At 41.5% G+C, this 11,604-nt stretch overlaps 1 protein-coding gene across 1 annotated transcript in view; it reads left to right on the forward strand.

Annotated features, from left to right (window-relative positions):
* Positions 1-8,027, forward strand: part of LOC109474770 — a 34,048-nt gene extending 26,021 nt beyond the window's left edge. The window contains 5 exon segments of the mRNA XM_019775131.1: positions 926-1,005; positions 1,587-1,766; positions 2,224-2,274; positions 7,364-7,451; positions 7,921-8,027. Of these exon segments, the coding sequence (XP_019630690.1) occupies positions 926-1,005; positions 1,587-1,766; positions 2,224-2,274; positions 7,364-7,451; positions 7,921-8,027 (506 nt within the window).
* Positions 8,028-11,604: the final 3,577 nt, after the last annotated feature.

An 11,604-nucleotide genomic window follows, 5' to 3' on the forward strand; every position in this document is an offset into this window, starting at 1 on the left:
TATGGTGGTAATTTGTACAGTATTTTCAATTGTGTTTTGTTGTTAGCCCGAATGTCTTGTGCTATCTTTTTTTTGGTAAAAACATAAATTGTATTTTTTTTTCTGTTTATGCTCTTCAAAGTATGTGTGCAAATGCTAACTGGGACCTATTCATTGGTATAGGTCTGTATGACTGAGCATTCCTTGTTCATTCGGCCATGGATAACCCAAAAGAAGACACAGAAAGGTTGGTTTTCTTCCACACTTACATACATACATGTATTACAATAATACATACAAACAATTGCTACATTTTTATTTAACATTTCTTGAAATGTTTTGAAAAATCTGGTGTTAGCAGTGTCTGGTATTAGTTCTCATGAAAGCACATGTAAAACATGTTATGCCGCATGTAATGTCACATGTCTACACATACTAGTAGTAGACTTGGGTATTCCAATGTTGACGATAATTTACTACATTTCAGGACTGTCTTCTGTTTCAAGAAGAACAGACCTTGTTCAAGGCCAAAGGGACATTCTGGGAAATGTGACAGCAAAAGAAAGACGGAGTCACCTCACCAATTCTGGCGCAAGAGCCCGCGTTGGAGCACAGATGTAGAAAAAGCAGCTGCAGACAAGACTCAGTAAGTATTATACATTGAATCTAGTTTTTTTTTTTTAACAGGATGCTCTACTGTGACAAATAAAGGGATTGAATCAGTAAACATTATCTTGCAGTATTGTAATAGTTTAGTATGCACTGTTAGGAGGACTAGTAAACGTATATCTCCATTTTTCTGGGGTCTTTCATCTGCTATATGCATTTAGGTGTGTGGAAAGCAAACAACACCTGGGATGGGTATTGTCAGGAGAATCCTATCCTAAAACAAACCTATAAAAGTACTACCAATAACTATTTTTTGTTTATGTAATGTTTGTTATAGGCAACAGGCTGCTGAACCAGAAATTGCCCCCCAAGTCAGCACTTAGAAGAGCTGACCCAGGAGTCAGCAGTGTCAGAGATGTAAGCTTGCTATTTGTTTATTTTTTTTCTCATCAAAACCCTACTACTTGTTCCATGTATATATATCATTGTGTATATTTATTCCAAGCAAGAGCTTTTCTGACCTTGAAATCAGTTGTGCTTGCTGTGCTCGTTAAGCTAGTGGTGCATTGTCTGCAAAATCTAAGTTATTTTTGTCGACTGGTAGATGTTGTCTGCTTTTTCTTTTCTCAAGCTCAAAGCCCAGTTCTGGTTCTTGATTAACTAATGTTTGATAATGAGACATATTCCCTTATATTATCATCAGGGCACGGGCACTGTTAGCATGCATTTGTTAAGCCTATCATTTATCTTACAATATTTGCAAGAAAAATATGAATGCATTATATGTTTCTTCATTCACTATGTGCTCAAGTTGACAGATTTTGTGTAATGTGTTCTCATATCATCTATTCAGGAGTGTGTGCTGTGAGAATCCGGGTCAACACACAGTTCCCATTGGTGAGTATAGGCCGTGTGTTCAGGAGAAAAGACAAGGTGAGGTCTTAGAGCTTTAAAAAAAGAAGCAGGAGTTAGAGTCTGAAGTTTGTAGACTCCAGCAGGATGCAGCTAGCTGGTGCACAGAGGCGGAGAGACTCAAACAGGAGGCTGCAGCCTGGCAAGCAGCACAAGTCGACCTACTGCGTCGACTTAAAAAGGTAAGTGAGGAAGAGGAGAAGCTGAGGCAAGAGAAGGAGAGACTTACTACATGGGAGAAGGAACTGGAGGGTTGGGACGAGAAGGTAAGGAAGGTTTGGACCAGAAGGGTCATTCCAAGACCAAGCTGAATCAGACCTCAACGACACTCAGCATGATGACTGGCCAGACGGATACCTGGTACAGGAGGAGGAACAGGAGATTAGAGCGTATCAATGGATGCAGTGATGGGGCTGTAGTGGCTGCATTTGGCGTCATGGTGGCGCTTGCGCCATTCGGTCAAATTGGCCAAGTCATGACATTCTACAAAAAAAAGTAAGTTTTCGCAGTTGAAATTCAAATCGATCACACACAGGTAGAAGGCTTGTGATGACAACATCGGAAGATCACCGGCCGCCGAATTCAAAGGGGACCTCAGCCGCCGTAAGAATTAATTCCATTGTAAAACACTGTCTTCGGTCTACGACCCAACAGATATTAAAGGTGTACGTACCCCGCAACACATAAATACAGACCAGGTTGGTGTCTAATTCAAAACTCCAGGAGGCCATCAACAAGATGGACATCGGACACATCCACCCAGTTCCTGGACATGTAGGTGCAACACGGCCTCTTGTGTTACTGGTTCACATGATTGCGGAACAGAACTTGAGGTTGGAGCATCTACGGTCCAGGCTGAGGTGGTGTAAAGGTAGGCAGAACCATTATCTTTTCTTATGCCGATGACGGCACGCTTGAGAGTCGGGACTCTAGCGTCTCAGTGGGAACACTGACATGCACCACTCACCCCACCTGGCCGCAAACGTCGTGCACCTGGACGTGAAGCCCCATGAGGGCCTTGTTCAGTATCCTATAGATATAGATGCTAGAACTTCGGCCGGGAGGCAAGGAGAACCACTCCCTGCTACACACGGTGAGTGAGTCGGAGAATCTCCAGTGCTGGCAGACCTCTGGAAAGAGTACACTTGCCAGATTGTTTGCTGGAGGCCAAGTCCTACACCATTGCAGGTAATGTATACACGTTTGAGTTCAGGGCTGGTGGGGACGTGTCCCTCACCTTGGGCAAATGTCACAAAGCACAATATGTTCATTGTGGGTGGCAAGATTGGTCAGATCTGGATTGGCCAAACGAGAGGCCTTCTCTAGACGAAATTGTAAAGGCGCTGGAGCTGGTAGCGGACTCTAGCACAAAGAAACGTTAATTTGGAAGTGTGAAACACAGACTCCCCTGCTTGCCCGTGAGTGCTGAGGTGAGGTGAAATGCAATTTCTGCTCATGAAATTGGCATAGCGTATTGCTGGTGAGACGATTACCGCCACATGAGAAAGTGAAAATCTGACGGAGACGTATTGACCTATTCGTGCTCGATTCTTTTACATCATAGGTTTAGGATAGCAGAATTGAAATTTAGAAATCCTGTTTGTTTGTTTTACAAAACTGTCAATGGAAATGGCATGCTATAAAAGCCATATTAAGTCTGCTCGTCCAATAAAACGTACCTTTGGAATAACGCTATGTGTAAAGTTTTGTATACATGCAATTACCATTCACTGACATGTTTACTTGATATGGAGGACATCCCCGGGGATCCCTCAAGTGTCTTGACACGGAGACGTAATTACTGGTGGGAATGTAGGAATTTTGTGGCCTACTCTCGAATATGTCAGGTTTAGCATCTTGGTCAAACAGTACAACAAACAAGCCTGATGTAACAAGTACAATCCATTCAGAGGTGGAAAATTATGCCCTACAGGCATGTGGTCTAAGTCCGGGGCAACAAGATGGAAAGACCACTGCCTTAGGGTTGCTAAAGCCCAGCTCAGGTCTACATCATTTACATTTTCTAGTGGAATGTGGTTGCCAAAAATGCTTTAACGTCGACGACATCAACCCTGCCAATGGAAGCAAAATGTGGGAATGTGTGTGTGTTTGTGCGTGTGTGTAATTACTGAATTTTCCTATTTTGTATTTTTGATTTTGTATCCATGCACCAACAACTACTCGATTTATCCCGTCGGGCACCCGCAGAGAGATGGAGAGAGAACGAATTCAATCAGAACTACAATGAGAAAGAAGGAATAACTTCAAAAAGAACGCTGGAATGTGAGCCCTGGCGAAACTGCTTAAATTCGTTCTGGGGAAAGTTTGGACAGAGAAATATAATTTCTCTACGACAGAGTACGTCACAACGCCTGCCAGACTGTATGAAATCGTGGGGGCTACCAATGTAGAGGTTCAATCACTGAATATTACCAATTATGAGATTGTTGGGTTCAGAATACGTATCAGAACGACTTCAATCCTGAACCGACTAACACTAACATTTACATAGCAGCATTCACTACGGCTGCGGCCCGTCTTTAACTGTACAGTGAATTGGACTGGTTAGGTGAGGCTGTGCTTTACTCTGACACCGACAGTATCATCTACAGATGTAACGGTGCCGACACGTTAGAGTTGGGTGACTACCTAGGCGAGTTCACTAATGAAGTAGAAGATCACGGCGGATACATTGTAGAGTTTTGTAGCAATGAACCCAAGAACTATAGTTACATTACCGCCGATGGTACAACCTTGTGTTAAGTCCGGGATTTACCCAGAACTTTACCTGAACTAATCAATTTCAATGTAATGAAGAAAATGCTTTCTGCCACAATCTCCTTCCTCACAATTTCTAGCAGGGACAATTATAGGCCGATAACTATCGCTTCGTTTCTTGGAGGCGCTCTTACTAGTTTTTCTAGGTATTCTGAAACGTATCGAGAACGGCGGTAAGCTCTCTTGTGTGTCTTGTACCGTAGTTTTACATATGTCACCGCGGAACCGAACGTGCTGATCACGGCCTCAAATGAGCCGACGTTTGAGTCTACGTCCACATCTGCTGTTCTTCAGCCATGAACACGGGAGATTATTAGAGAAGCAGGTATGTCGATCATGCCAAGAACTTCCCTCGGTACCTGGTGCCAGATGTAGAGACTGGTTTGTGCAGACACGGGCTTGTCTGGGACCACAATGATCCTGTATTTCAGCACGCCGCTCTCTGCATATACACCCGCTATGCCACTATAACAGACTACCTCGCCGTTCTTCCCTCAGGGCGACAACCAACACATCCACCCAGCGGTTGTCAACTTTACAACAAATGTTAAGGTACAAAATATAACGATTGTTTTTGCTTCATAGCCACGTCCTTTTAAAAAAGATACTACAATGTATTGTACATTTTCACCATTAAAAAAAAAACATTTGTTTCAGATTCAAGCTGAGCGCGCGCCCAGGCTGTTGGGGACGTGTTGAAGTCAGCGCACACCATTGTGCAGGGAACACTACTGGAGAATGTCGACGAGACAGCACTGAATCCGGGACTACTTCAGATATCAAATCTGGTGAGTGTTTTTAGTGATTTGTTCTTGTATAAAGTTTTATTATAAGCATTGATACGAGTATTCTATTGGAAGAATTGATATTCTCTTTTTGCAATCTAACTCTTTCTTCTTTTTCAGATTCTTTTCCGTCCCTCTTTGCTGACTGTATCACCATGTTGGACATTGTCAACATTCCAATTTTATCTGCAAACAGACTAAAGTCCGATTTATCTAAGATATGGGAATGGCTTAAACATGGTTGATGGAGTTAAATCCGTCTAAGACAAAAGAGATTCTTTTTTCTACCAAAAAATATCCCCAATTCACCCCCCACACACACATCCCCATCCTCTGTCTCTTGGAACATCTATAATTGCAAAAGTCACATCTCAAACATATAGGTGTCTTCTGACACCTGACATGTCCCGGAAGAATCATCTTGACCATTCATCTAGTAACATTTCCAACAGAATTAATGTTTTAGAGGCATTGAATTCAAACTCCCCCGCCATGTTTTGGAAACCATATACAAGTCGTTTATCCGCCCTAGTCTTGAGTACGCCGATGTAGTATGGCACGGTTGTACAGCTGACCAATCCGCCCTTATAGAAAGATTTCAATATGAATGTTCCCTCATTGTGGCTGGCGCAATTAAAGGTTCCTCTTAACTTACTCACGTGTGAGAAACTGGCTTGGGAAACTCTCTCCAACATACATCTATACATCTTTGTTTTACAAGATAGCACATGGCCTAACACGGAAGTACCTTCTTGTACCTACGACACAAATTTAATTTTAGACTCTTCAAACAATCCACCAATAGAATCACTAATTCGTTTCTACTGTACTGTGTCATTGGAACAAATTAGATTACTGTTAGAACCTTGCGGTACCCTTTGTTTCGAAATTTATCTATGATTTACTGATGAACAACAGTTACTCTTATTGGCATTTGAAATGAGATGTCTACGGGCTATCCTGAAGGTCTCAATGAGAGACCATATAAGAAATGAGGAAATACGCGCTATGCTTAAAGTGGAGAGCACAATTATTGACAACATCCGTAAAAGAAGACTGAAGTGGTTCGGCCATGTACAGAGGAGACCCCCAGACTCATTTGTATACCGGGCCTACCATCAGGATTTTAATAATCCCAGACCCAGAGGAAGACCCCCCAAAAGATAGCGGGACCAAATAGTGACTGACACTGGATGGCCCCTCAAGGTCGCAGAACAGAAGGCTAAGGAACGTGCTGCCTGGAGGGAGAAAGTGAAGAGGTGCAAGGGGCCAGTTCTGGCCTAGGTATTTAGGCAGGTAGGCAGGCAGGGCTATGATTTACAGTACGCCCTTTTTCACCCCCTCCTCCGGCCCCCAATACACCTGCGCCCTTCTTACTCGATTCCGATTTGGTACCTACAGTCTTAATCATAGTCTTTTTAAACGAGTTATAGTCTTAAGTCCATCTTGTGACCGTGGGTACCTATCTGAAAACATCTTTCATTTCTTATTTGAATATTCTAAATATTTACAATTCAGAACGAATTTTCCTGACAATCTCACAAAATTAATTGGACACATGATTGATCTACACAACATCTCTGACAATGCTAAACTCTCCCTTGTACTGAAAGGCTCATCCTCAATTACTGCTGACTGCAATTCCAAAATAATATTTAAACTTATATCCAGCAAACCGCTTCTAGCTCTTTTCGACTGAGAATCTCTCCGTGGAAAAGATATAGTAGACATGATTTTCTGATCAAAATAATAATCCATTAGGTGGGTTTGGGACGTTGGCACACTTCTTCGCTGTTGTCTTACATGTTTGTATTTATTTATTTATATATTTATTTAAACATGTACATCTACTGTCCAGTGGCGTTGGCAAAATAAGTTGCTTAACTTGAGTGCAGCGCCACTTTGTCTTGTAAATAAAACATCTAAAAAAAAAAATTGAGATATTAAATTTTGACCCATTGTAGTTGTACATGTATTTGAAGGCCAAGGTTAATGTTGCTGGGGTGTCTAGTAGAACGCTGAGGAAAAAAAATCAGCACAGCTGATTTTTCCTCCAACACATCAATTCAAGTAAGTCTTTTTAAAACTTTCCTAGAATGTATGAATAAGTGATAACTTACATTATGTGTTGCTTTTGCTTAAATGTTTTGAGCTTACTAGTTATCAGTTGTGCAGTAAGACATGTCTTCTCTATTACTAGAATTCATATTTGTTGTGGGCCAAGAAGCAGTATGAGGAATTGTTATTGGATTCAGTTCGGCAATCATTTGGTTTTAATGTCTTTTCCTGTTCTCTTTCAGGTCGGTATGCTGAGCCAGGCTCATGCAGCAAACCCAGATGGGCGTTGGTGGGTCAAGGCCGATGCCTGCGAGATAAAGACAGGCCTACGTGAGTCTATGAAACACGACTAGTCAGGGGACATAGACTTGGGAGGGGGAAAAGTCTACACAAGAGAAGGAGATGTCTCCGGCTTCACTGAAGATGGAAGGAGACACCACAGGACCAGTTACTACAGCCATCAATCGGCTCTTGCTCTTGCTGAGAGTTGTACGATGGCCTGAAGTATATTGTTCACATCGTAGACACACCTATTGGCTGTCATCCACAACAATAACAAAGTGATGCAATATGGTACCGATACATGACAATATATGACAATAAACACGTGATAAACAAGTGAACACTTTAAGAAGTGTGGTGAAAGAAAACAGCTTTGTTCACGTCATGGACAACAGTGGTCTGTCTGATGTGGGGTCTTTAAAGGAATCATTGTACAACTCAGATGGCTACCACATAAATAGGTTTGGATTTCGTGTGCTGGTGTCCAGCATAAAGAAAATGGTAAACCCCATCCTAGGACTGGGCCAGTACACCAACAGGGGCACAAGTCTACAGTCTCCCCTGGGCCCAGGTGGTACCGGTAGGCCGCCCAGGTTCCAACCTGCGCATGACCAGAGACAGTAATAGTATACAGTAATGTATATTATTATTATTGTGTGATATTTTTTCCTATTTATTATATGTATTTTATTGTACCAAAGAAAAACTGAAAAACAGGTCAAAAGAACACCAGGTCCCCGCCCCAGCCTGCAAAAAGAGTGAAGACTGTGTAAACAAAATACATGTATTGTTATACGTTTTATGTAACTTGAAAATGGAGTAGACTGTGAATTATGAATTTTAATTGTACTTGCCTTATTGTATTAAGATTGAATTGTGCTTACCTTATTGCTTTGTGTTGTGTACAAAGAGTGGGAAATGCTGTGAAAGTGTCATGTGTGGATTGTGAGAGTATTTGGGGGGAAGTTTTATTTTGTGGGAAGTTTTATGTTGGTGGACTTGTTGGTAGGCGGGCTCGAAACCCGGCCTGAACAGCGTGATGAGGTCACTCTGCCAGGGTAGCAAGTTCCATCCTTTTGAAGGTATTCTGTTTCGGAAAGTGAAAGTTGCCAAATTTGGGTTTTGTGAAAAAGTTTTGTTTTGTTTTTCTACCCAAACGAAAATGTAGACGACGTTTAACCCGTGTGCAGTGCTAAAAAAAGAATTAAAATGGTTTCTCAACTGTTTTATTAGTTCTAGTTTTCATACCGAGCAATGTAAGTACAATTTGCCAAGTGCGGATTATTTCCATTTCTACCTGCAGTTTAAAAATGTTTTGAGCCATGATATTTATCAACACCCCTGGACTGTTGCAAGACGTTTTGTTCACCTCGGTCAGTGCTCAAGTCAGCCTCCATAGCATCTGTAGTATATGCTAGTAGTAGTATAGTCAAGAGGAAGTTCATGTGTTTTGAAGCTACAGCCAGATCAGTGATCATAATGAGAGCAGAATTACCGAGATTGTGGAATTTACATCGAATAGTATGATCTATGCAATTTCAACGGTGGAAGATACATTAGTTGCCGAACTTTTAAAAGTCTCCAAGTTGTTAGAATACTTTGATTCGAATCTTCCCATGCTGAGTCGCAGAGGTGTGGCTAGTAAATCATGTAGTTTGTATACTTTGTATACCCCCCTCTTTGTTGACAATTCCCATTTTCACCACATGAAAGACCAAATGCATACTGAGAAACAAAACCATTCTGAAGCAAATATCAATACCCATTGTCCAAACAACACTGTACGTCAGATACATTGTACATAAACGTTATGGAAACGATCTATTTTCAGATCCCTTTGATGGGGATACCATCAGAGCAGGCAGGTTCCCTCAAACCCATCCCATACCCCCAACAGGCTAGGCTGAAAGATAGAACTAACACGTTTGTAGGTGTGAGAATGTTCACACCAGATGGGAAAGCATGGTGGAAAGAAGTACACTACAGCCATTTCAACCGCAAGAGCTCCAGCAGCTGGAGACCCTCCAACTTGGACACCACAATGCTACAGATAATAAAGAACCAGACATGGATGTACAACCACTCCAGCTAACTTACAACAACATGCTTAAAAAACATTATAAGCAGCCAGAGTTAATTTTTAGAATATGCTTCTCAGTTATCATCAGATTGAATGTTTGCTATTGACATTAAAAAACTGGGGTATTTTTTTTTTGGGGGGGGGAGTGTTTGTGTCTGTAAAACTATACTGTTTTCCCAGTTGTTAGCAGTTAACACAAGAAACCTCCGGATGGTTTACGTTGTGCTCTGTTCTGCCGTAGGAGCTAAAGAAGCAGGTAGATGAGCTGAAGCAGCAAGTCCAAGAGAGGAACATAGTGTCTGGTGAGTGAACTAAACATCTAGTTCGCTATGAACCTCAACGCGACATTCTCTCCAGACTACGCTATGGCCCTGGTGGACAATTTACTGACAGTGGCTAGGAGAGAGGGTCCCGACAGGGCGGAAGCGTTTGAGGCCTTTACAGAGGATCTGGTTTCTGCAACTTTACTAGAAAGACCCAAGCCGACTTTAGCCGAGAACATGGAGACTGACGCACCCGTAGATCTTTATGGGCTATTTTGTCAGAATGTTAAGTTGGTAACTACATAATTACCTCAGTCGCTAATACCATTAACACCTACCGGTATATGGAAAAAGTACACCATAAGAAACCAGCTACAATGAAATATCTTACATACCCATGTTTTCACAGTGGCCATGGGAACTCATGATGCCGATCAGCTCAGCGCAACCACTCGGTGGAGTCGGCGGCGGAGAGTAGAGGTTTCCGCCGGGCGAAAGACGATGTAAGTAACTGAACGCCAAACTCTGTGAATTAGGTCTTATATACGTTTATGCAATTAATCGGAAAGTAATTAATGTAGGGCGTATACAAACATTCAATTCATTCGGCGTGACTCTCCTCGGTAGTCTGAGTCTCATAATATTGTCTTCATAGTGTAAGTATTATCCACACATCAAGAGAGGGACTGTGGATGGGGAGTTAAGAGGAACCCTCCGCACTCATCGGTATGAACAGAAGAGGTGACGTCTATCTCTTTATTACTGAAGGAACATTGAAATGCATCACTTAAGAGTGAATGAAGGCAAAGTAGAAAGTTTTAGATTCAAGAACAAATACTATTATGGAAGTAAGGTATACGTGGACACTAAGTTACCATCTATGCGTGTTAAAGTTAATTGAAGGTGAACATTAATAAATATTATTCATCATGACGTCATGTGCATAAATTATCAAGAAGTAATCGAATAAAGATAAGGCTGTGATTGGTTCCAAAGCTGTAATTGTCAAGAATAAATACTATTATGGAAGTAAGGTATACGTGGACACTAAGTTACCATCTATGCGTGTTAAAGTTAATTGAAGGTGAACATTAATAAATATTATTTATCATGACGTCATGTGCATAAATCATCAAGAAGTAATCGAATTAAGATAAGGCTGTGTTCTTATTCTTATCTGTGAATTAAGGTAAGATTGGTTCTTAAATATAATCCACTGATATAATCCATGATTGAAATCGAGTAATGATATGTTGTTATGTCTGTAGAATCCGCACAAGAGGAAGCTAGTGTCGCCCAAAGGTGAGCATCAAGAGACAGAGCGGGGAACTCCTCGCGTCCGCCACCCTAATCAGACGGCAGGACTCAAAAGGTGCACTGTAGCATGTCATTCATTTCTTAAAGTAGATTTTAGTATTGTTGTTATCTTCTGATTTAAGCACTTGCCATACATTGTATCTATTGCAATTGTTGCGCAATAAAGATTGATTGATTGATTTCTTAAATTGGTCGTTTACAAAATGTGTCACAAGATGTAAACCATTGGTAATAAGGCGGCATATACTAACGACGCCGACTTATTGGGAAAATTTTTGTTTCTTTCAGTGACTGTTCGGGTTACCAGTGAGACCGAGGCGGGGCGCTGCCATCCGGCAATCGGCGATCTGCAAGTGAGAATGGTTGAGCTTAGTCCTGTCCTTATGTAACATGGATAAGGCCATGCATAAAAAAACCGGAGCGATGATTCATAGTTAGGCCACAGAAAGTGAATGTTATAGATGATATCCTCCACAGACTTGAACTGCATTTCGATAGTGCGAAAACAAAACAAGAAGAAAATTCCTACAATTTCAATCAT

The sequence above is a fragment of the Branchiostoma belcheri genome, unplaced genomic scaffold (genome assembly GCF_001625305.1).
Source record: "Branchiostoma belcheri isolate BF01 breed outbred unplaced genomic scaffold, Haploidv18h27 scaffold318, whole genome shotgun sequence".
In the NCBI taxonomy this organism is placed as follows: domain Eukaryota; kingdom Metazoa; phylum Chordata; class Leptocardii; order Amphioxiformes; family Branchiostomatidae; genus Branchiostoma; species Branchiostoma belcheri.